At 41.0% G+C, this 26,745-nt stretch overlaps 1 protein-coding gene across 1 annotated transcript in view; it reads left to right on the top strand.

Moving 5' to 3' along the window:
• Positions 1-19,177, top strand: part of CHEK2 (checkpoint kinase 2) — a 531,010-nt gene extending 511,833 nt beyond the window's left edge. The window contains exon 16 of the mRNA XM_053702076.1: positions 17,224-19,177. Coding sequence (XP_053558051.1) covers positions 17,224-17,328 — 105 coding nt within the window. The 3' untranslated portion in view covers positions 17,329-19,177. The remainder of the gene's footprint in view (positions 1-17,223) is intronic.
• Positions 19,178-26,745: the final 7,568 nt, after the last annotated feature.

Here is a 26,745-nt window from a genome sequence, read left to right on the forward strand (position 1 = left end):
GTACCTGCCTTGTCCCTCCCTTCATCCGTGTACTTTAGCTTTCGTATTGGTATCCCATAAGTAATGGATGATCCGTGGACTGGATACACTTAACAAGAGAAAACATAATTTATGCTTACCTGATAAATGTATTTCTCTTGTAGTGTATCCAGTCCACGGCCCGCCCTGTCATTTTAAGGCAGGTAATTTTTTCATTTAAACTACAGTCACCACTGCACCCTATGGTTTTTCCTTTCTCTGCATGTTTTCGGTCGAATGACTGGATATGGCAGTTAGGGGAGGAGCTATATAGCAGCTCTGCTGTGGGTGGACTCTTGCAACTTCCTGTTGGGAAGGAGAATATCCCATAAGTAATGGATGATCCGTGGACTGGATACACTACAAGAGAAATAAATTTATCAGGTAAGCATAAATTGTTTTTTTGTGCATTTTGGAAAAATCTTTCACTTTTTCTTTTCTTAAAGGCACAGTACACGTTTTTTCTAATGTTTATTTTATGCTATAAATAAGTGTTTAAACGACTTTTGTGGTATTACTAGTCTGTTCAACATGTCTGACATTGAGGTTTCTCATTTTTCTATGTGTTTAGAAGCTATTGTGCAACCCCCTCTAACATTTTGTAACTTTTGTACTGAAAGGCCTTTACAATGTAAAAAGCATATTTTAAATAAAGTAAGTGTGCCTAAGGATGATTCTCAGTCTGAAGAGAATCAGGATATGCCATCCAATTCTCCCCAAGTGTTACAACCTTTAACGCCCACACAACCGACGCCTAGTACTTGTATTGTCTAAATTACCAGTGTTGCAGGGTAAACGCAGTAGGTCAAGTATTAATGTAAATACTGAATCCTCTGATGCTTTATTAGCTATTTCCGATGTTCCCTCACAGTGCTCTGAGTTGGGGACCAGGGAATTACTGTCTGAGGGTGAAATTTCTGATTCAGGGAATGTTTTGCCTCACACAGATTCGGATGCTATGTCATTTAAATTTAAGCTTGAACACCTCCGCCTGTTACTTAGGTAGGTTTTAGCCATTCTGGATGATTGTCACCCTATTGTGATTCCTCCAGAGAAATTGTGGGGGGGTTCTCCCCTTCCTAATTTTAAGAAAATGTTTCCCATATCAGATACCATTCGGGACTCATGGCAAACGGTCCCTAAGGTAGAGGGAGCTATATCTACCCTAGCTAAGCGTACTACTATACCCATTGAGGATAGTTGTGCTTTTAAAGACCCTATGGATAAGAAATTAGAGGGTCTTCTAAAGAGATTATTTGTTAATCAGGGGTTTCTTTTACAACCTACGGCTTGCATTGTTTCAGTAACTACTGCAGCAGCTTTTTGGTTTGAGGCTCTAGAAGAGTCTCTTATGGTTGAGACTCCATTAGATGACATCTTAGATAGAATTAAGGCTCTCAAGCTAGCTAATTCTTTTATTACTGATGCCGCTTTTCAAATTGCTAAATTAGCGACAAAAAATGCAGGATTTGCTATTTTAGCACATAGGGCATTGTGGTTCAAATCTTGGTCTGCTGATGTGTCATCAAAACATAAGCTTTTAGATATTCCCTTTAAAGGTAAGACCCTTTTCGGGCCAGAATTGAAGGAAATAATTTCTGATATTACAGGAGGTAAAGGCCATGCCCTACCTCAGGATAAATTGGTTAAAATGAGGTGTAAACAGAATAATGTTCGTTCCTTTCGGAACTTTTAAGGAGGACCCCCTGTTTCTTCTTCAAAGCAGGAAGGGAATTTTACCCAATCTAAGTCAGTCTGGAGACCTAATCAGAATTGGAATAAGGGTAAACAATCCAAAAAGCCCGCTGCTGCTCCTAAGACAGCAGGAAGGGGTGGCCCCCGATCCGGGACTGGATCTAGTAGGGGGCAGACTCTCTTTCTTTGCTCAGGCTTGGGCAACAGATGTTCCGGATCCCTGGGCACTGGAAATAGTGACCCACGGTTATCAATTTGAATTCAAGGACTTTCTCCCAAGAGGGAGATTTCATCTTTCAAAGTTATCTGCAAACCAGATAAAGAGAGGCGTTCTTACGCTGTGTAAAAGACCTTTCTACTATGGGAGTAATTTGTCCAGTTCCAAAATTGGAACAGGGACAGGGGTTTTACTCAAACCTATTAGTGGTTCCCAAAAAAGAGGGAGCTTTCAGACCCATTTTAGATCTCAAGTGTCTAAACAAGTTTCTCAGAGTCCCATCGTTCAAGATGGAGACTATACGAACAATCTTACCAATGATCCAGGAGGGTCAATATATGACTACCGTGGATTTAAAGGATGCTTACCTTCATATTCCAATCCACAAGGATCATCATCGGTTTCTAAGGTTTGCCTTCTTGGACAAACATTATCAGTTCGTGGCTCTTCCTTTCGGGTTGGCCACAGCACCCAGAATCTTCACAGAGGTTCTAGGGTCTCTTTTGGTGGTTCTCAGACCGCGAGGAATAGCGGTGGCGCCTTATCTGGACGATATTCTGATTCAACATATCATCTGACAAACTCTCACACGGACACAGTGTTGTCTTTTCTGAGAACCCACGGCTGGAAGGTGAACATAGAGAAGAGTTCACTTGTCCCACAGACAAGGGTTCTTTTCTTGGGAACTCTGATAGACTCGGTAACCATGAAAATTGTTCTGACGGAGGTCAGAAAATCAAAGATTCTAAATACTTGACGAGCACTTCAGTCCATTCCTTGGCCATCAGTGGCTCAGTGTATGGAGGTAATTGGATTTATGGTAGCGGCAATGGACATCATTCCGTTTGCTCGCTTTCATCTGAGATCACTGCAACTGTGCATGCTCGGACAGTGGAATGGGGATTATGCGGATATATCTCCTCAGATAAATCTGGATCAAGAGACCAGAAACTCTCTTCTTTGATGGTTGTTGCCAGATCTGTCCCAAGGGACTTGTTTCCGCAGACCCTCGTGGGTGATAGTGAAAACAGATGCCAGCCTTCTGGGCTGGGGTGCAGTTTGGAACTCCCTGAAGGCTCAGGGTGTTTGGACTCAAGTGGAGTCTCTACTTCCAATCAATATTCTGGAACTGAGAGCAATATTCAGTGCGCTTCAGGCGTGGCCTCAGTTGGCTTCGGCCAAATTCATCAGATTCCAGTCGGACAACATCACAACTGTGGCATATATCAATCATCAGGGGGGAACAAGGAGTTCCTTAGCGATGATAGAGGTATCCAAGATAATCAGTTGGGCGGAGGCCCACTCTTGTCATCTGTCAGCGATCTACATCCCAGGAGTAGAGAACTGGGAAGCAGATTTTCTAAGTCGACAGACTTTTCATCCGGGGAAGTAGGAACTTCACCCGGAGGTATTTGCCTCATTGATTCTCAGATGGGGCAGACCGGAATTGGATTTGATGGCATCTCGACAGAATGCCAAGCTTCCAAGATATGGATCCCGGTCAAGGGATCCTCAGGCCGAACTGATAGATGCCTTGGCAGTGCCTTGGTTGTTCAGCCTAGCTTATGTGTTTCCGCCGTTTCCTCTCCTTCCACGCGTGATTGCTCGAATCTAACAGGAGAGAGCTTCAGTGATCCTGATAGCGCCTGCGTGGCCACGCAGGATTTGGTATGCGGATCTAGTGGACATGTCCTCTCTGCCACCGTGGAAACTTCCATTGAGACAGGACCTTCTCATTCAAGGTCATTTCCAACATCCAAATCTAATTTATCTGCAGCTGACTGCGTGGAGATTGAACGCTTGATTTTATCGAAGCGAGGATTCTCTGATTCGGTCATCCATACTTTGATATAGGCTAGAAAGCCTGTCACTAGAAAAATATATCATAAGATATGGGTAAATATCTTTATTGGTGTGAATCCAAGAGTTACTCATGGAGTAAAGTTAGGATTCCTAGGATTGTCTTTTCTCCAAGAAGGATTAGAGAAAGGGTTATCAGCAAGTTCCTTAAGGGGACAAATTTTAGCTTTGTCAATTCTGTTTCACAAACGTTTGGCAAATGTACCAGATGTTCAGTCTTTTTGTCAGGCTTTATCTAGAATTAAGCCTGTATTTAGATCCATTACTCCTCCCTGGAGTTTGAATTTAGTTCTTCAAGTTCTTCAAGGGGTTCCGTTTGAACCCATGCATTCCATGGATATCAAATTGTTATCCTTGAAAGTTCTGTTTTTAGTTGCTTTTTCTTCTGCTCGAAGAGTTTCTGAACTTTCAGTGCTACAGTGTAACTCCCCTTATCTCATTTTTCATCCTGATAAGGTGGTATTACGTTCCAAACCTGGTTTCCTTCCTAAGGTTGTTTCAAATAAGAATATTAATCAGGAAATTGTTGTTCCTTCCTTATGTCCTAACCCTTCTTCTAAGAAGGAGCGTATGTTGCATAATTTGGATGTGGTCCGTGCCTTAAAGTTTTACTTACAGGCAACTAAGGATTTCCATCAATCTTCTTCTTTATTCATTGTTTTTTCTGGAAAGCGTAGGGGTCAGAAAGCTACGGCTACCTCTCTCTCTTTTTGGCTGAGAATTATTATCCCCCTGGCATATGAGACTGCTGCACAGCAGCCTCCTGAAAGAATTACGGCTCATTCTACTTGGGCTGTGGCTTCCACATGGGCTTTTAAAAGTGATGCATCTGTTGAACAGATTTGTAAGGCTGCGACTTGGTCGTCCCTTCACACTTTTTCCAAATTTTCCAAATTTGCTACTTTTTGCTTCTTCTGAGGCTATTTTTGGGAGAAAGGTTCTTCAAGCAGTGGTGCCTTCCGTTTAGGTTCCTGTCTTGTCCCTCCCTTTCATCCGTATCCTATTGCTTTGGTATTGGTTTCCCACAAGTAAGGATGAAATCCGTGGACTCGTCATATCTTTGTAAAAGAAAATTAAATTTATGCTTACCTGATAAATTACTTTCTTTTATGATATGACGAGTCCACGGCCCACCCTGTTCTTTTTAAGACAGTTTTTCTTTATATTTTTTGTAAACTTCAGTCACCTCTGCACCTTTTAGCCTTTCCTTTTTCTCTTCCTATACCTTCGGCCGAATGACTGAGGGTGGAGGGGAAGGGGAGGGGCTATATATACAGCTTTGCTGTGGTGCTCTTTGCCACTTCCTGTTAGCAGGAGGTTAATATCCCACAAGTAAGGATGAAATCCGTGGACTCGTCATATGTATTTAAATGTATTTTTTTATGCAAAAGAGCTATAATCACTTCAACTAGGGCACTACCTGGCAAATTGCCCTTTCTTTCATGTAATTGGCAAGAGTCCATGAGCTAGTGACATATGGGATATACAACCCTACCAGGAGGGGGCAAAGTTTCGCAAACCTCAAAATGCCTATAAATACACCCCTCACCACACCCACAATTTGCCTCCTATGGAGGTGGTGAAGTAAGTTTGTGCTAAGATTTCTACGTTGACATGCGCTTCTCAGCTTTTTTGAAGCCCGATTCCTCTCAGAGTACAGCGAATGTCAGAGGGACGTGAAGAGAGTATCACCTATTGAATGGAATGATTTTCCAAACGGGGGTCTATTTCATAGGATCTCTGTTATCAATCGTAGAGATTCATGTCCTACCTGCCTTTTCAGATCGACTATATACTCTCATATACCATTACCTCTACTGATAACTGTTTCAGTACTGGTTTGGCTATCTGCTATATGTGGATGGGTGTCTTTTTTGGCAAGTATGTTTTTTATTACTTAAGACACCCCAGCCATGGTCTGGCACTTTATGCATTTATATAAAGTTCTAAATATATGTATTGTACTTATATTTGCCATGAGTCAGGTTCATGTATTTCCTTGTGTAGACTGTCAGTTTCATATTTGGGAAATAAACATATTAAGAAATATTTTTTCTTTTACAAGATATGACGAGTCCACGGATTTCATCCTTACTTATGGGATAATGCCTCCTGGTCAGCAGGAGGAGGCAAAGAGCACCACAGCAGAGCTGTATATATAGCTCCTCCCTTCCCTCCCACCCGAGTCATTCTCTTTGCCTGTGTTAGTGATAGGAAGAGGTAAAGTGAGGTGTTAGTTTAGAATCTTCAATCAAGAGTTTATTATTTTTTAAAGTAGTGCCACTGAGTGCTACTTTGTGCTGGGGTGTAGCCTAGACCAGATCAGTCTCTTCAGTACAAAAAGATAAGTATTTGGTGGCTTTGAAGCAATAGGAACTGGTGGGACAAAATTCTCACTGCGCCTTCTATACATATTAGCTGCCCCAATCTAGATAACCTAAGAACTTTTAACTCAGGCTGATCTTTGTCCACAGGGCTATGGGAGGGAGAGGACCTCTGAACACCTGCTGGACTGCCATGCTGTCGCACAGCTTCCCAGGTAAGTGCTGACTTTTTATTCTGGATGGATTTCAGAGAAATGGAGCACTTATTTATGTGGTCAGGACTCCTACATATAAACGGAGGGACAGCACATTCTTAGCGGGGGCTAAAATTCCAGCAGTTAACGTTCCTGGACAGTCACATATGCAGGGGCTAAGTAATAGAGTCTGCATGAACAGGGTTCTTACTGTGATGGGACACATCACCTCTCCTTGTAGGAGCGGTTTATGACATAATTTTCTGCTGACAAGTTAATGTCAGTTTGTTTCTATAACGTCCAGGAGCTGGCTCCGTTAATGTTAACATTAATGTTAATGTTAAGTGGTAATGCTATAACTTTTATTGGCATGGTGTATGGGTCATTTCGATGCTACAACTTGAGCCTGATTGCCCCCAATCTGTATTTTTCACAGTTTCACTAGCTCCCGGTGGCCTATCTATATTAATGGCGGCCGGGAGATTGCTTATTACACGAGTGCTGGAAGTTGCTATTCACGCCCACGATGGGCGGAATTGTTAGTTTGCGCCGCTTTCAGGTGCTTCCTCTGTCCCAGGGCATATTCAGACAAATGCCGGGAGTTGCAGAGTCTTCATGCCCACGATGGGCGGAGTTGTTAGTTTGCGCCGCTTTCGGGCGCTTCCTCTGTCCCCAGGGCATATTCAGACAAATGCCGGGAGTTGAAGAGTCTTCACGCCCACGATGGGCGGAGTTGCTAAGTGCGCCACTTTTGGGCGCTTTCTCTGTCTCTAGGCAAGTAACGGGAGTCAGAGCGTCTTAACGCTCACAAGGGGCAGAGCTCTGTGACGCCTGTTTGTATACCGGGGACAGAACCTCTCACACAGTCCAGTGTTGTTATCCTTTGCGGGTTTAACACGCTGTGAGAGTGCAGTTGGACTGCTTTTCTATGTCTCATTATTTCTCAGTGTGTATTGCACTGAGAAACAAGGGGTTAATAGGCATTCCTATATGAGCCTTAGGATATTTGCATTTGGTTACTTCAACATGATTTCTTAGAGTACAAAGGCTGCAGATTTCTTGTTAATCATTCCAACCATGCATGTTGAAGAAAAAGTTACTGTTTATTATTTAAAGAGAGAGTACCGTTTTTTTATATGTTATTTTTATTGTATAAATTCAGCTGTTTATTTGTTATTTCCTCCTTGTGTCTATAGGATGGAACAACTGCAAAAAAAGGCAGTTTCTTTCAAGATTTAAAGAGACAGTACCGTTTTTTATATGTTATTTTTATTGCATACATTCAGCTGTTTATTTGTTATTTCCTCCTTTGTGTCTAAAGGATGGAACAACTGCACAAAAAGACAGTTTTTTTCAAGATTTAAAGAGACAGTACCGTTTTTTATATGTTAATTTTTTTGCATAAATTCAGCTGTTTATCTGTTATTCCTCCTTTGTGTCTATAGGATGGAACCACTGCACAAAAAGACAGTTTCTTTCAAGATTTATAGAGACAGCAATGTCTTTTATGAGCAAATTTTATCAAGGAATTTCTGTTGTTTCTTTGTTCATTCATCCCTTGTGATTTGGGATGGAACAAAAGCGTACATAATGAAACAGTTTTCATTTTCTGTGTGTACCTTTTATTAAAAAAAAATAAAGATTTTTTTTTTTCTTGTACCTACTCTCTCTAAGGAGATGGCTATTAGGAACAGGTTGATAATGGTCAAGTTATGCCATTCTTTTCTCCTATAAGTGTTCCTTGGAAATCTATGACCCACATTCGGTGCCCTGCTCTTCCTTTTACACTCCGTGCAGAGTTATGGTGTTTCCACGAGGTGGGAAACATTCCTAGAGGAAGTTTTTCAGTAGTTACTATTTCCAATGCTTCCTCCATATTAGGAAGGAGGGAGATGCTTTGGGATTTTCCAAATTTTTGGTGTATCATGTATCATCTCAATGAGAGGTGTTCTTACATTGTGAGTGAGCCCTCTCTTCTTTGGGATTCCTGTGTCCCGTTCCTTCACAGGGACAGGGACTGTATCAGGTCTGTTTGTAGTTTCTAAAAAAAGAGGGAACTTTCAGACCTATCTTAGATCTCAAGAGTCTAAACAAGTTTCTCAGAGTTTCATCTTTCAAGATGGAAACTATTCGTACCATTCTTCCATTGATCCAGGAGGGTCAATTTATGACTACCATGGATCTAAAGGATGCATATTTTCAATTTCCTATCCACAGAGATCGTTACAAGTTCCTGAGGTTTGCCTTTCTGGACAAACATTTTCAGTTTGTGGCTCTTCCTTTTGGTCTGGCCACGGCACCCAGAATTTTCACAAAGGTTCTGGGGTCGCTGCTAGCGGTTCTGGGACCGCAGGGCATTGCAGTGACGCCTTATCTGGACGATATTCTGATCCAGGCGTCGTCTTATCAGCTAACAAAGTCTCATACTGACATTGTTCTATCATTTCTAAGGACAAATGCCCTTTCTTTCATGTAATTGGCAAGAGTCCATGAGCTAGTGATGTATGGGATATACAACCCTACCAGGAGGGGGCAAAGTTTTGCAAACCTCAAAATGCCTATAAATACACCCCTCACCACACCCACAATTCAGTTTTACAAACTTTGCCTCCTATGGAGGTGGTGAAGTAAGTTTGTGCTAAGATTTCTACGTTGACATGCGCTTCTCAGCTTTTTTGAAGCCCGATTCCTCTCAGAGTACAGCGAATGTCAGAGGGACGTGAAGGGAGTATCACCTATTGAATGCAATGGCTTTCCTCACTGGAGATCTATTTCATAGGTTCTCTGTTATCGGTCGTAGAGATTCATCTCCTACCTCCCTTTTAAGATCGACCTATTGAATGGAATGATTTTCCGAACGGGGGTCTATTTCATAGGTTTTCTGTTATCGGTCGTAGAGATTCATCTCCTACCTCCCTTTTCTCATACTGACATTGTTCTATCATTTCTAAGGACTCACGGGTGGAAGGTGAATCTAGAAAAGAGTTCACTAATTCCACAGATAAGGGTTCCTTTCCTGGGAACTTTAATCGACTCTCTATCCATGAAGATCTTTTTGACGGAAGTCAGAAAGTTAAAGATTCTGAATACATGCCGATCCCTTCAGTCCAATCCTCTGCCATCAGTGGCTCAGTGCATGGAGGCAATTGTATTGATGGTGGCAGCAATGGACATCATTCCGTCTGTTCGTCTTCATCTCAGACCTCTACAACTGAGCATGCTCAGACAATGGAATGGAGATTATGCAAATTTGTCTTCTCAAATAGATCTGGATCAGGAGACAAGGGAATCTCTTCTATGGTGGTTGTCGCCGGATCATCTGTCCCAAGGGACATGCTTCTGCAGACCCTCTTGGGTGATAGTGATAACGGATGCCAGCCTGATAGGATGGGGTGCAGTCTGGAACTCCCTGAAGGCTTAGGGTGTGTGGACTCGGTCGGAGTCTCTACTTCCCATTAATATTCTGGAGTTGAGAGCAATATTCAATGCGCTTCAGGCTTGGCCTCAGTTGGCTTAGGCCAAATTCATCCGATTTCAGTTGGACAACATCACGACTGTGGCTTACATTAATCATCAGGGAGGAACAAGGAGTTCCTTAGTGATGACAGAAGTATCCAAGATAATTCGGTGGGCGGAAGCTCACTCTTGTTATCTGTCATCAATCTACATCCCAGGAGTGGACAACTAGGAAGTGGATTTTTTGAGCAGACAGACGTTTCATCCGGGGGAATGGGAACTCCATCCGGAGGTCTTTGCCAACCTGATTCTCAGATGGGGCAGACCGGAGCTGGATCTTATGGCATCTCGTCAGAATGCCAAGCTCCCGAGATACGGATCCAGGTCCATGGATCCTCAGGCCGAACTGATAGATGCCTTGGCAGTGCCTTGGTCGTTCAACCTAGCATATGTGTTTCCGTTTGCTCTCCTTCCCCGGGTGATTGCTCGGGAAAAACAGGAGAGGGCTTTGGTGATTCTCATCACTCCTGCGTGGCTTCGCAGGACTTGGTATGCCGATCTGGTGGCCATGTCATCTCTGCCGCCGTGGAAGCTTCCATTGAGGCAGGACCTTCTCATTCAGGGACCCTTCCATCATCCAAATCTAATTTCTCTGCAGCTGACTGCTTGGAGATTGAACGCTTGATTTTATCTAAGCGAGGGTTCTCTGATTCGGTCATTGATACCTTGATCCAGGCACGTAAGCCTGTTACTAGAAAGATTTACCATAAGATATGGAGTAAATATCTTTATTGGTGCAAATCCAAGGGCTACTCATGGAGTAAGATTAGGATTCCTAGGATTTTGTCTTTTCTCCAAGAAGGATTGGAGAAAGTGTTATCAGCAAGTTCCTTAAAGGGACAGATTTCTGCTTTATCTATTTTGCTACACAAACGTCTGGCAGATATTCCGGATGTTTAGACCTATTGCTCCTCCTTGGATTTTGAATTTAGTTCTTAAGGTTCTTCAAGGGGTTCCGTTTGAACCTATGCATTCCATAGATATTAAATTGTTATCTTGGAAAGTTTTATTTTTGGTTGCTATTTCTTCTGCTCGCAGAGTTTCTGAGCTTTCGGCATTACAATGTGATTCTCCTGACCTTATTTTTCATTCTGATAAGGTAGTGTTACGTACCAAACCTGGTTTTCTTCCTAAGGTTGTTTCCAACAAAAATATTAATCAGGAAATTATTGTTCCTTCATTGTGTCCTAATCCTTCTTCTAAGAAGGAACGTCTGTTACATAACTTGGACGTGGTCTGTGTCCTGAAGTTTTACTTGCAGGCGACTAAAGAATTTCGTCAATCATCTTCATTATTTGTTGTTTTTTCTGGAAAACGTAGGAGTCAGAAAACTACGGCTACCTCTCTTTCTTTTTGGCTGAAGAGTATCATCCGTTTTGCATATGAGACTGCTGGACAGCAGCCTCCTGAAAGAATTACGGCTCCTCCTACTAGGGCTGTGGCTTCCTGATGGGCATTTAAAAATTATGCTTCTGTTGAACAGATTTGCAAGGCTGCAACTTGGTCGTCTCTTCACACTTTTTCCAAATTTTACTAATTTGATACTTTTGCCTTGTCCAAGGCTGTTTTTGGGAGAACGGTTCTTCAATCAGGGGTGCCTTCCGTTTAGGTTCCTGTCTATTCCCTCCCTTTCATCCGTGTCCTATAGCTTTGGTATTGTATCCCATAAGTAAGGATGAAATCCGTGGACTCGTCATATCTTGTAAAAGAAAAGGAAATTTATGCTTACCTGATAAATTTATTTCTTTTAAAATATGATCGGTCCACGGCCCACCCTGTCATTTTCTAAGACAGGTCTTTATTTTTGTTAAAATTCAGTCACCTCTTCACCTTGCTTTTCCTTTCTCTTCCTAACTTTGGTCGAATGACTGGAGAGGGAGGGAGGAGCTATATATACAGCTCTGCTGTGGTGCTCTTTGCCTCCTCCTGCTGACCAGGAGGCGATATCCCATAGGTAAGGATGAAATCCGTGGACTCGTCATATCGTAAAAGAAATAAATTTATCAGGTAAGCATACATTTCCTTTTTCTTACATGGGGTTTAGTCTTTTTTTCAAATTGACTACTTTTTTCTTACAAATTGCGGGCAGCATTAGGCCTGCGGGCGCGCCAAATGCTAGACTTTATTGAGTCATCCTCGTTAGTTGACGCAAGTTCGTCATTTCCTGCGTCGTAGTTGACGCGGAAGCCTTACACACGGTTGCATCGTTAGTGACGCAAGTGTGTCATTTCAGGATATTGTTGGAGCCAAAAAAAAATTCACTTACGTTGTGCATCATACTTGGCGCCAATTTTTTTTAGTTTTATACCCCATTGCCATTTGCCTCTTGCCTTTTTCTATGTCAGAGGGCTATGCTGTTTGCATTTTTTCCCATTCCTGAAACTGTCATATAAGGAAATAGATAATTTTGCTTTATATGTTGTTTTTTCTTTTACATTTTGCAAGATGTCTCAATCTGATCCTGCCTCAGAAGTATCTGTTGGAACTTTGCTGTCTGACATCGGTTCTACCAAAGCTAAGTGCATTTGTTGTAAGATTGTGGAAATTATATCTCCGAATGTCATTTGTAATAGTTGTCATGATAAACTTTTACATGCAGAAAATGTATCCATCAGTAATAGTACATTGCCAGTTGCAGTTCCTTCAACTTCTAATGTACATGATATAGCTATGAATTTTAAAGAATTTGTTACTGATTCTATTCAGAACGCTTTGTCTGCATCCTTCTAATAAATGTAAAAGGTCTTTTAAAACTTCTTATAAAGTTGATGAAATTTCAAATGACCGACAACATAATGATTTATCCTCCTCTGATGAGGATCGATCTGATTCAGAAGATCCCTCCTCAGATATTGACACCGACAAATCTACTTATTTGTTTAAAATAGAGTATATTCGTTCTTTGTTAAAAGAAGTGTTAATTACTTTGGATATTGAGGAAGCTAGTCCTCTTGACATTAAGACTAGTAAACATTTAAATGCTGTTTTTAAACCTCCTGTGGTTACTCCAGAGGTTTTTCCTATTCCTGATGCTATTTCTGATATGATTTCTAAGGAATGGAATAAGCCAGGTACTCCTTTTATTCCTTCTTCAATGTTTAAAAAATTGTATCCTTTACCAGCAATTTCTATAGAGTTTTGGGAAAAGATCCCCAAAGTTGATGGGGATATTTCTACTCTTGCTAAACTTACCACTATTCCTATGGAAGATAGTACTTCTTTTAAAGATCCTTTAGATAGGAAACTTGAATCCTATCTAAGGAAAGCCTATTTATATTCAGGTCATCTTCTCAGGCCTGCAATTTCTTTGGCTGATGTTGCGGCTGCATCAACTTTTTGGTTGGAGAATTTAGCGCAACAAGAATTGGATTCTGACATATCTAGCATTGTTCGCTTACTGCAACATGCTAATCATTTTATTTGTGATGCCATTTTTTATATTATCAAAATTGATGTTAGATCCATGTCTTTAACTATTTTAGCTAGAAGAGCTTTATGGCTTTAATTTTGGAATGTTCAAGGGGCTTCCTTTGTTCGGCCAACCTGGACTGTGATCACTACAGATGCAGGTCTTTCAGGATGGGGAGCTGTTTGGGGATCTCTGACAGCACAAGGGGTTTGGAAATCTCAAGAGGCGATTTTACCAATCAATATTTTAGAATTCCGTGCAATTCTCAGAGCTCTTCAGTTTTGGCCTCTGTTGAAGAGAGAACCATTCATTTGCTTTCAGACAGACAATATCACAACTGTGGCATGTGTCAATCATCAGGGTGGGACTCACAGTCCCCAAGCTATGAAAGAAGTATCTTGGATACTTGCTTGGGCGGAATCCAGCTCTTGTCTAATCTCTGACGTGCATATCCCAGGTGTAGACAATTGGGAGGCCGATTATCTCAGCCGTCAGACTTTACATCCAGGGGAGTTGTCTCTCCATCCAGATATGTTTTCTCAGATTGTTCAGATGTGTGGTCTTCCAGAGATAGATCTCATGGCCTCTCATCTAAACAAGACACTTCCCAGATACCTGTCCAGGTTCAGGGATGTTCAGGATGTGCTGACACTTCCTTGGTGTTATCATCGAGCTTACATTTTCCCGCCTCTAGTTCTTCTTCCAAGAGTGATCTCCAAAATCATCATGGAACAATAGTTTGTGTTGCTGGTGGCTCCAGCATGGCCACACAGGTTTTGGTATGCGGATCTTGTTTGGATGTCCAGTTGCCAACCTTGGCCACTTCCATTAAGGCCGGACCTACTGTCTCATGGTCCATTTTTCCATCAGGATCTCAAATCATTAAATTTGAAGGTATGAAAATTGAACGCTTAGTACTTAGTCATAGCGGTTTCTCTGACTCAGTGATTAATACTACGTTACAAGCTCGTAAATCTGTTTCTAGAAAGATTTATTATCGAGTTTGAAAGACCTACATTTCATGGTGTTCTTTTCATAAATTCTCTTGGCATTCTTTTAGAATTCCTAGAATTTTGCAGTTTCTTCAGGATGGTTTGGATAATGGTTTGTCTGCAAGTTCCTTGAAGTGACAAATCTCTGCTCTTTCAGTTTTATTTCACAGAAAGATTGCTAAACTTCCTGATATTCACTGTTTTGTACAAGCTTTAGTTCATATTAAGCCCGTCATTAAATCAATTTCTCCTCCTTGGAGTCTTAATTTGGTTTTGAAAGCGTTACAGGCTCCTCCGTTTGAGCCTATTCATTCTTTGGACATTAAACTACTTTCTTGGAAAGTGTTGTTCCTTTTGGCCATCTCTTCTGCTAGAAGAGTTTCTGAGCTATCCGCTCTTTCTTGTGAATCTCCTTTTCTGATTTTTCATCAGGATAAGGCGGTTTTGCGGACTTCATTTACATTTTTATCTAAAGTTGTGAATTCTAACAACATTAGTAGAGAAATTGTTTTCCCTTCCTTGTGTCCTAATCCTAAGAATCCTTTGTAAAGATCCTTACATTCTTTGGATGTGGTGAGAGCTTTGAAATATTATGTTGAAGCTACTAAAGATTTCAGGAAGACGTCTAGTCTATTTGTTTTATTTTTTGGTCCTAGGAAAGGTCAGAAGGCCTCTGCTATTTCCTTTGCTTCTTGGTTAAAGCTTTTGATTCATCAAGCTTATTTGGAGTCGGGTCAGGCCCCGCCTCAGAGAATTACAGCTCATTCTTCTAGATCAGTCTCCACTTCGTGGGCTTTTAAGAATGAAGCTTCAGTTGATCAGATTTGCAAAGTAGCAACTTGGTCCTCTTTGCATACATTTACTAAATTCTACCATTTTGATGTATTTGCTTCTTCAAAAGCAGTCTTTGGTAGAAAAGTTCTTCAGGCAGCTGTTTCAGTTTGATTCTTCTACTGATGTTTTAAATTTTTCTTTTCATTATGAGAATAACTTTTATTTTGGGTTGTGGATTATTTTTTAGCGGAGAATGGCTGTTATTTATTTTTATCCCTCCCTCTCTAGTGACTCTTGAGTGGAGTTCCACATCTTCGGTATTGATATCCCATACGTCACTAGCTCATGGACTCTTGCCAATTACATGAAAGAAAACATAATTTATGTAAGAATTTACCTGATAAATTAATTTCTTTCATATTGGAAAGAGTCCATGAGGCCCACCCTTTTTATGGTGGTTATGATTTTTTTGTATAAAGCACAATTATTTCCAGATTCCTTTGTTGATGCTTTTTACTCCTTTCTTTATCACCCCACTTCTTGGCTATTCGTTAAACTGAATTGTAGGTGTGGTGAGGGGTGTATTTATAGGCATTTTGAGGTTTGGGAAACTTTGCCCCTCCTGGTAGGATTGTATATCCCATACGTCACTAGCTCATGGACTCTTGCCAATATGAAAGAAATGAATTTATCAGGTATATTCTTACATAAATTATGTTTTTCAGTAAAATATTTAAAGTAGGTTTTAGTGTTAGTTTAGTGGGTTAACTTTTCTTTCATGTGGGTGGTATTTTGTGCTCATGTGTCGTAGGCTGTTTTTGTAGCCACTGCCCCCATAAGTAAATTCATAAGATAGGTGATTGCCAATTTTATGACAATCACTTACTAATGGCAGTGGTATAAGAACCCACATTGGAAAGAAGAGGTTTTTCTCTGTGTTTTAATACCACTCTGAGTTAATATCACTCTGTCTTCTATGGGGGGATAGGTTCTCTACAAGTACCCCTTCCCCTCTTTAGAAGGCAATTCCCTCTTTCACATGAGGGGTCACATACCCCTGTAAGATAGAGGGATCACTCTTAAAGTGGCAATAACCTGCAGATGCACTTTAAGGTACTTTTTCCCTGAAGGGGAGGGCGTCTCTAACAGAGTCCCTATCTCAGTGATGGGGAACCTTTTTGAGCCAGAGTGCCCAAACTGCAACACAAAAGCAACTTATTTATCTCAGAGTGCCAACACAGCAATTAACCCTGAATACCAAAGGTGTTTTTTTTCCTTAGAAAAACATCATACAACTCGAGCTATAATAACCTTCTTTTGTTGAAAAAGCTTGACCAAAGAGGGGGGAGAATGGGATAGAGAGAGTGGCAAGAAATAGATAGAGAGGGGAAGGAAGTAAGAGAGAGAGTGGGGAAGGAAGAAAGAGAGAGAGTGGAAATGAAAGATATGGAGGGGAAGGAAGAAAGACAGAGAGGGGGAGAAAGAGAGAGAGAGTGGGGAAGGAAGAAAGAGAGTGGAAAAGAAAGAAGGGAGAGAGGGGGGAGGAAAATAGAGATAGAGAGGGAAAGAGTTCTCTAAAAGTGTCCCTCCCCCTCTTTAGAGCGGAATGTCATCCCTCATTTAAAATAAGGCAATTCCCTCTTTCACATGAGGGGTCACATACTCCTGTAAGATGCAGGTGATTACTCTTAAAGTGTCAAAACAGAGGAGGAAAATGATTTTGGCATACTTACAGATAACAAGCTAAAAATACATGTGCAATTCACGACAGTGGCTTCTAAGTCTAATAGGATACTAGTATGTATTAAAAGAGACATAGTTGCAAGGGAGGGACGAAAGTATAATTCTGTCATTATATAAATCCTTGACCTCACCTTGAGTATGAAGTGCAGCTCTGGGGACCAGTTTTAAAAAGGGACATTGCAGAATTAGAAAAATGTCATAGAAGGGTGATGAGGTAGTTACTACCTTAGATCAATTTAAAAATGGCTGATACTTTTGTGGATAGACACAGAATTCCGGGATATGATTGCTTGTGTTAAAGTAGGCTTTCTAATGGTTTAGTGCAAGTTCAATTGTCAGCTTCTTTATGGTAAATCAGGTACCATTTGTATAGGTTGAACTCAATGGACTTCTGTCTTCTTTCAACTTCATCTGCTATTTTATTATGCATGTTACAGTTTTGCATTCAAGTTGCTTAAGCATTATAACATTTGTTTTTCAGAATTTACTAACCCGAAAACGTGCACTAGAAGAAGATGATGAACCCTCTACTTCCAAATTTACTGAGAAGTTACTAGCCACAGCTGAAAAGCGAACTAAAAAATGACAATTATGTAATGTACTTTTTTTTAACTTACATAATTGACTACTAAGTGCCTTTTGAAATGGCCCATTAAAGAACAATAACTTAATGTCCCAGAACACAGACAACCACCTGTGCTGAAGAAATCAGTTTTCTGAAGGTTTGATGATGATACAAGTCTTATCATGTGTTTGCGAAGAAGAAACTGGGGGTTCAAGTCTCTGGGGTGCTATTTCACACTGGCACCTAAAGGTTAAATATATGTGCATTGAAATCTTTATGTAGCATAATTAACAGGTTTCAAAGAAATCACTATTCATTTCAAAAGCATGTAAGCTAATTGAATGCTACATGGATAATGGTTAAAGGACCATTAAATACAGTATTTTAGCATAATTAAAAAGTGCATAGTAAAAAAAATCAGTGAAATAAATAAATAAGCAGCAATTTTGTTTTCTGACATTTATTTTCTGCCCCCCCCCCCTATTTCCAAGCCTTCTGTATCATGTGACAGGCATCAGCCAATCACAGACTAGTATACGTATACACTGTGAACTTGTGGACATGCTCAGTAGGAGCTGATGCCTCAGAAAGTGTGTATATAAAAAGATTGGGAAAATGTCCATCAGTTTGTCTTGTGTTCCAGCAAGTGACCTCATTTGTTGTTAAAGGGACATGAAACCCACATTATTTATTTCATGATTTAGGTAGAACAATGTTAAACAACTTTCTAGTTTACTTCTATTACCAAACGTCTTAATTCTTTTGGTTTGCTTTGCTGATGGAGCAGCAATGCACTGCTGGTTTCTAACTAAACACATGGATTAGCCAATGACAATCGGTATGTATGTGTATATATATATATATATATATATATATATATATATATATATATATATATATATGCTCTGACTACATCATGAATGTCTTATTATGACTTTACTGTCCCTTTAAAAATCAAATATGGACAAGGTTTTCCTTAACAATAAATCTTGTGTTTTACTTTTTTCTATATTGAATTATTTGATTACTTGGGAACCAGTATTTCTATGTTGTTGGGGTAATAAATAATCTCACTGTTTTTTCAAGTATTTTTGCATTGATATCTCTTTTTAAATCATATTGTCAAACAGGTAAAAGTTTTACCGTTTGCTGAGTATTCATTTTATATTCACAACACAGAATTCATAGATTTATACAGCTCAAGAGCTGTATCTTGTCTGCCACCTCCCTATGTAAATGTACTGCTTGTTAAATACATTATTATAATTTACAGTAACTAATAGATAAATAGTTCAGATTTGTATACTAATTCTTAAAGTGATGAGCAGATGTGAATAAAAAGGGAGAAGCTGCATTGTTAGTGAAAAAGCATATCATTTTGCAATAACTGTAGTTGTCTAGCGCAAAGCTTAAAAGGGACACTAAAGTCAAAATGAAACTATATTGATTCAAACAGAACATTCAGTTTATAGAGACTTTCCAAATTACTTCCATTATCAAATTGTGCTCAGTCTTGGCACACTTTCTGAGGCACCAGCTGCTGCTAAGTATGTGCAAGTGTTCACAGTGTATACATATATGAGTCTATGATTGGTTGATGCCATGATACGTGGGGCCAGCAATTTGAAGTAAATTTTGAAATCTGAAAAACTTCTGGTGCTTATGTAAAATTTAGATTAAGTTATATTGCATTGTCTCTTTATTATGCACTTGTTAAAAGTCCACTGTATTTAATGGCCATTTAAAGAATGTATATAGTGTTAAGGACTTCAATCAAGTTATAATGTTTTGCTTTTATAGATTGTGAACAACTAGGAACCATGCTGCCATCTAGTAATGATTTCTAATAAATTCACGTCTGTTATGAGAATTATTGTTTCATTGATACCAGATTGGAATTTTTAAGCTTTTTATTTTTATTGTATTTTTGTCTTTAGTTGAATATTACACCCAGTGCATTAGCATGCTCCTCAGAAGAAAGGTCAACAAAAACAACTTTGGCGGTTATTTCACTAGTTCCTGACGCACTGCAAAGTGTTTTTGGTACTTGACAAGTGCATTTTCCACTCATCTGGGATGAGTACAAAATGTGATTGACTTCAATGTTTATTTGAAATGTTATTGGAAGCTTGTGCATGATCCATTACTCATGGGATTGCATTCCTACCACTAGGAGGAGGCAAAGTTTCCCAAGCCCCAAGAATCCGAAAAATCCCCCTCCTACCTCACACATACTTTAGTCTTTACTTTGCGTCTGTTAGAGGTGGTTGAAGCATTAAGATGTGCATGATTTCTTCAGTGAAAGGGGTTTTCAGTCTATGTTAAACCCCGGTTCCCTTCAGAGTCAGAGTGATGTATTTGGGGTATGGTTTGTGATACGATGGCTTCGCCTCATTGGAAATCCTTCATAGGCCCTCTATAAATTTGGTCTCAGGGACTTGTCTTCTGCCTCCCTTTACAGATCTACATTATACTCCTATTCCATTACCTCTGCTTATATGTTTCAGTACTGGTTTGGCTGTCCACTCATTTCTTGATGGTGGACAAGTGTCTATGGGTAAGTATGTTTTATGTTTTTATATACAGAGCAGACACTCGCATTGCTTTGATTATGGGCACTTTTAAAATGTTAGAAGTTTATATATATATATATATATATATATATATATATATATATATATATATATATATATATATATATATGTGTGTATGTATATTTAGCCCTGGGACAGATATTAACTATTCCCCATTGTTGTGTGTGTGAAAATAGCTATATTGTGGGCACTTTTAATTGTTAAAAAAATGTATATTTGGCCCTGGGACAGAATATCACTATTCCCCTTTCTTTGTACACAAATATTTATAAGGGAGTGTTAGGGAGGCAAACTCTTAATGCCAAGCCAGCTAAAGTAGTTTAATGATTAGCTCAGCTTCCTAGCAAGCAGCTTTTGGTTGAAAGGTCCTTCAGGCAGTCGTTTCAGTTTACTGATTATGCCTGTTTTTTTTAGTTTATTATCAGAGATTTTCTTTTGGGTTGTGGATTAAATTTCTCGGCAAAAAAAACTGTTGTTTTCTCCAACATAGGTGTGTCCGGTCCACGGCGTCATCCTTACTTGTGGGATATTCTCTTCCCCAACAGGAAATGGCAAAGAGCCCAGCAAAGCTGGTCACATGATCCCTCCTAGGCTCCGCCTACCCCAGTCATTCTCTTTGCCGTTGTACAGGCAACATCTCCACGGAGATGGCTTAGAGTTTTTTAGTGTTTAACTGTAGTTTTTATTATTCAATCAAGAGTTTGTTATTTTGAAATAGTGCTGGTATGTACTATTTACTCAGAAACAGAAAAGAGATGAAGATTTCTGTTTGTATGAGGAAAATGATTTTAGCAACCGTCACTAAAATCCATGGCTGTTCCACACAGGACTGTTGAGAGCAATTAACTTCAGTTGGGGGAACAGTGAGCAGTCTCTTGCTGCTTGAGGTATGACACATTCTAACAAGACGATGTAATGCTGGAAGCTGTCATTTTCCCTCTGGGATCCGGTAAGCCATGTTTATTACGATTGTAAATAAGGGCTTCAAAAAGGGCTTATTAAGACTGTAGACTTTTTTTTGGGCTAAATCGATTGATTATTAACACATATTTAGCCTTGAGGAATCATTTTATCTGGGTATTTTGATATAATAATATCGGCAGGCACTGTTTTAGACACCTTATTCTTTAGGGGCTTTCCCAAAGCATAGGCAGAGTCTCATTTTCGCGCCGGTGTTGCGCACTTGTTTTTGAGAGGCATGGCATGCAGTCGCATGTGAGAGGAGCTCTGATACTTAGAAAAGACTTTCTGAAGGCGTCATTTGGTATCGTATTCCCCTTGGGGCTTGGTTGGGTCTCAGCAAAGCAGATACCAGGGACTGTAAAGGGGTTAATGTTCAAAACGGCTCCGGTTCCGTTATTTTAAGGGTTAAAGCTTCCAAATTTGGTGTGCAATACTTTTAAGGCTTTAAGACACTGTGGTGAAAATTTAGTAAATTTTGAACAATTCCTTCATGTTTTTTCGCATTTGCAGTAATAAAGTGTGTTCAGTTTAAAATTTAAAGTGACAGTAACGGTTTTATTTTAAAACGTTTTTTGTACTTGTTATCAAGTTTATGCCTGTTTAACATGTCTGAACTACCAGATAGACTGTGTTCTGAATGTGGGGAAGCCAGAATTCCTATTCATTTAAATAAATGTGATTTATGTGACAATGACAATGATGCCCAAGATGATTCCTCAAGTGAGGGGAGTAAGCATGGTACTGCATCATTCCCTCCTTCGTCTACACGAGTCTTGCCCACTCAGGAGGCCCCTAGTACATCTAGCGCGCCAATACTCCTTACTATGCAACAATTAACGGCTGTAATGGATAATTCTGTCAAAAACATTTTAGCCAAAATGAACACTTATCAGCGTAAGCGCGACTGCTCTGTTTTAGATACTGAAGAGCATGACGACGCTGATATTAATATTTCTGAAGGGCCCCTAACTCAGTCTGATGGGGCCAGGGAGGTTTTGTCTGAGGGAGAAATTACTGATTCAGGGAACATTTCTCAACAAGCTGAACCTGATGTGATTGCATTTAAATTTAAGATGGAACATCTCCGCATTCTGCTTAAGGAGGTATTATCCACTCTGGATGATTGTGACAAGTTGGTCATCCCAGAGAAACTATGTAAAATGGACAAGTTCCTAGAGGTGCCGGGGCTCCCAGAAGCTTTTCCTATACCCAAGCGGGTGGCGGACATTGTTAATAAAGAATGGGAAAGGCCCGGTATTCCTTTCGTCCCTCCCCCCATATTTAAAAAATTGTTTCCTATGGTCGACCCCAGAAAGGACTTATGGCAGACAGTCCCCAAGGTCGAGGGAGCGGTTTCCACTTTAAACAAACGCACCACTATACCCATAGAGGATGGTTGTGCTTTCAAAGATCCTATGGATAAAAAATTAGAAGGTTTGCTTAAAAAGATGTTTGTTCAGCAGGGTTACCTTCTACAACCAATTTCATGCATTGTCCCTGTCGCTACAGCCGCATGTTTCTGGTTCGATGAGCTGATAAAGGCGGTCGACAGTGATTCTCCTCCTTATGAGGAGATTAGGGACAGAATCAATGCTCTCAAATTGGCTAATTCTTTCACCCTAGACGCCACTTTGCAATTGGCTAGGTTAGCGGCTAAGAATTCTGGGTTTGCTATTGTGGCACGCAGAGCGCTTTGGTTGAAATCTTGGTCGGCTGATGCGTCTTCCAAGAACAAGCTACTTAACATTCCTTTCAAGGGGAAAACGCTGTTTGGCCCTGACTTGAAAGAGATTATCTCGGATATCACTGGGGGTAAGGGCCACGCCCTTCCTCAGGATCGGCCTTTCAAGGCAAAAAATAAACCTAATTTTCGTCCCTTTCGTAGAAATGGACCAGCCCAAAGTGCTACGTCCTCTAAGCAAGAGGGTAATACTTCTCAAGCCAAGCCAGCTTGGAGACCAATGCAAGGCTGGAACAAGGGAAAGCAGGCCAAGAAACCTGCCACTGCTACCAAGACAGCATGAAATGTTGGCCCCCGATCCGGGACCGGATCTGGTGGGGGGCAGACTCTCTCTCTTCGCTCAGGCTTGGGCAAGAGATGTTCTGGATCCTTGGGCGCTAGAAATAGTCTCCCAAGGTTATCTTCTGGAATTCAAGGGACTTCCCCCAAGGGGGAGGTTCCACAGGTCTCAGTTGTCTTCAGACCACATAAAAAGACAGGCATTCTTACATTGTGTAGAAGACCTGTTAAAAATGGGAGTGATTCATCCCGTTCCATTAAGAGAACAAGGGATGGGGTTCTACTCCAATCTGTTTATAGTTCCCAAAAAAGAGGGAACGTTCAGACCAATCTTAGATCTCAAGATCTTAAACAAGTTTCTCAAGGTTCCATCGTTCAAGATGGAAACCATTCGAACTATTCTTCCTTCCATCCAGGAAGGTCAATTCATGACCACGGTGGATTTAAAGGATGCGTATCTACATATTCCTATCCACAAGGAACATCATCGGTTCCTGAGGTTCGCATTCCTGGACAAACATTACCAGTTCGTGGCGCTTCCTTTCGGATTAGCCACTGCTCCAAGGATTTTCACAAAGGTACTAGGGTCCCTTCTAGCTGTGCTAAGACCAAGGGGCATTGCTGTAGTACCTTACTTGGACGACATTTTGATTCAAGCGTCGTCCCTTCCTCAAGCAAAGGCTCACACGGACATTGTCATGGCCTTTCTCAGATCTCACGGATGGAAAGTGAACGTGGAAAAGAGTTCTCTATCTCCGTCAACAAGGGTTCCCTTCTTGGGAACAATAATAGACTCCTTAGAAATGAGGATTTTTCTGACAGAGGCCAGAAGAACAAAACTTCTAGACTCTTGTCGGATACTCCATTCCGTTCCTCTTCCTTCCATAGCTCAGTGCATGGAAGTGATCGGGTTGATGGTAGCGGCAATGGACATAGTTCCTTTTGCACGCATTCATCTAAGACCATTACAACTGTGCATGCTCAGTCAGTGGAATGGGGACTATACAGACTTGTCTCCGAAGATACAAGTAAATCAGAGGACCAGAGACTCACTCCGTTGGTGGCTGTCCCTGGACAACCTGTCACGAGGGATGACATTCCGCAGACCAGAGTGGGTCATTGTCACGACCGACGCCAGTCTGATGGGCTGGGGCGCGGTCTGGGGATCCCTGAAAGCTCAGGGTCTTTGGTCTCGGGAAGAATCTCTTCTACCGATAAATATTCTGGAACTGAGAGCGATATTCAATGCTCTCAAGGCTTGGCCTCAGCTAGCGAGGGCCAAGTTCATACGGTTTCAATCAGACAACATGACAACTGTTGCGTGCATCAACCATCAGGGGGGAACAAGGAGTTCCCTGGCGATGGAAGAAGTGACCAAAATCATTCTATGGGCGGAGTCTCACTCCTGCCACCTGTCTGCTATCCACATCCCAGGAGTGGAAAATTGGGAAGCGGATTTTCTGAGTCGTCAGACATTGCATCCGGGGGAGTGGGAACTCCATCCGGAAATCTTTGCCCAAGTCACTCAGCTGTGGGGCATTCCAGACATGGATCTGATGGCCTCTCGTCAGAACTTCAAAGTTCCTTGCTACGGGTCCAGATCCAGGGATCCCAAGGCGGCTCTAGTGGATGCACTAGTAGCACCTTGGACCTTCAAACTAGCTTATGTGTTCCCGCCGTTTCCTCTCATCCCCAGGCTGGTAGCCAGGATCAATCAGGAGAGGGCGTCGGTGATCTTGATAGCTCCTGCGTGGCCACGCAGGACTTGGTACGCAGATCTGGTAAATATGTCATCGGCTCCTCCTTGGAAGCTACCTTTGAGACGAGACCTTCTTGTTCAGGGTCCGTTCGAACATCCGAATCTGGTTTCACTCCAGCTGACTGCTTGGAGATTGAACGCTTGATCTTATCGAAGCGAGGATTCTCAGATTCTGTTATCGATACTCTTGTTCAGGCCAGAAAGCCTGTAACTAGAAAGATTTACCACAAAATTTGGAAAAAATATATCTGTTGGTGTGAATCTAAAGGATTCCCTTGGGACAAGGTTAAGATTCCTAGGATTCTATCCTTCCTTCAAGAAGGATTGGAAAAAGGATTATCTGCAAGTTCCCTGAAGGGACAGATTTCTGCCTTGTCTGTGTTACTTCACAAAAAGCTGGCCGCTGTGCCAGATGTTCAAGCCTTTGTTCAGGCTCTGGTTAGAATTAAGCCTGTTTACAAACCTTTGACTCCTCCTTGGAGTCTCAATTTAGTTCTTTCAGTTCTTCAGGGGGTTCCGTTTGAACCCTTGCATTCAGTTGATATTAAGTTATTATCTTGGAAAGTTTTGTTTTTAGTTGCAATTTCTTCTGCTAGAAGAGTTTCAGAATTATCTGCTCTGCAGTGTTCTCCTCCTTATCTGGTGTTCCATGCAGATAAGGTGGTTTTACATACTAAACCTGGTTTTCTTCCTAAAGTTGTTTCTAACAAAAACATTAACCAGGAGATTATCGTACCTTCTCTGTGTCCGAAACCAGTTTCAAAGAAGGAACGTTTGTTGCACAATTTGGATGTTGTTCGCGCTCTAAAATTCTATTTAGATGCTACAAAGGATTTTAGACAAACATCTTCCTTGTTTGTTGTTTATTCCGGTAAAAGGAGAGGTCAAAAAGCAACTTCTACCTCTCTCTCTTTTTGGATTAAAAGCATCATCAGATTGGCTTACGAGACTGCCGGACGGCAGCCTCCCGAAAGAATCACAGCTCATTCCACTAGGGCTGTGGCTTCCACATGGGCCTTCAAGAACGAGGCTTCTGTTGATCAGATATGTAGGGCAGCGACTTGGTCTTCACTGCACACTTTTACCAAATTTTACAAGTTTGATACTTTTGCTTCTTCTGAGGCTATTTTTGGGAGAAAGGTTTTGCAAGCCGTGGTGCCTTCCATTTAGGTGACCTGATTTGCTCCCTCCCTTCATCCGTGTCCTAAAGCTTTGGTATTGGTTTCCACAAGTAAGGATGACGCCGTGGACCGGACACACCTATGTTGGAGAAAACAGAATTTATGTTTACCTGATAAATTACTTTCTCCAACGGTGTGTCCGGTCCACGGCCCGCCCTGGTTTTTTTAATCAGGTCTGATAATTTATTTTCTTTAACTACAGTCACCACGGTACCATATGGTTTCTCCTATGCAAATATTCCTCCTTAACGTCGGTCGAATGACTGGGGTAGGCGGAGCCTAGGAGGGATCATGTGACCAGCTTTGCTGGGCTCTTTGCCATTTCCTGTTGGGGAAGAGAATATCCCACAAGTAAGGATGACGCCGTGGACCGGACACACCGTTGGAGAAAGTAATTTATCAGGTAAACATAAATTCTGTTTTTTCCCCAATCCCTCCCTTTATGGTTACTCTTGAACTTCTACAGCTTGGGTATTTATTCCCCTGAGTAATAATCGTTGCTCTTATTCCTGTTTAACCTCACTACTTGGCTATACGTTAGACTAAGGTATATGTCAGGTGAGAGGGGTTTTATAGGGCTCTTGGGGTTTGGGAGACTTTGCCTCCTCCTAGTGGTAGGAATGTAATTCCCATCATTAATGGATCGTGGACTCTCGCCGCGATGAAATAAATTAATTTATCAGGTAAGTATATATTATGTTTTTTAGGCAAGAAAATAAGTTTATATTATTTATAAGTTCAATAGTATATACATATAGGTTTCTCTTGTTAAGTGTGTTCAGTCCACGGGTCATCCATTACTTATGGGATATATTCTCCTCCCCAACAGGAAGTTGCAAGAGGATCACCCAAGCAGAGCTGCTATATAGCTCCTCCCCTCACATGTCATATCCAGTCATTCTCTTGCAAGTCTCAACGAAG

Source organism: Bombina bombina, chromosome 2, assembly GCF_027579735.1.
Source record: "Bombina bombina isolate aBomBom1 chromosome 2, aBomBom1.pri, whole genome shotgun sequence".
NCBI lineage: Eukaryota > Metazoa > Chordata > Amphibia > Anura > Bombinatoridae > Bombina > Bombina bombina.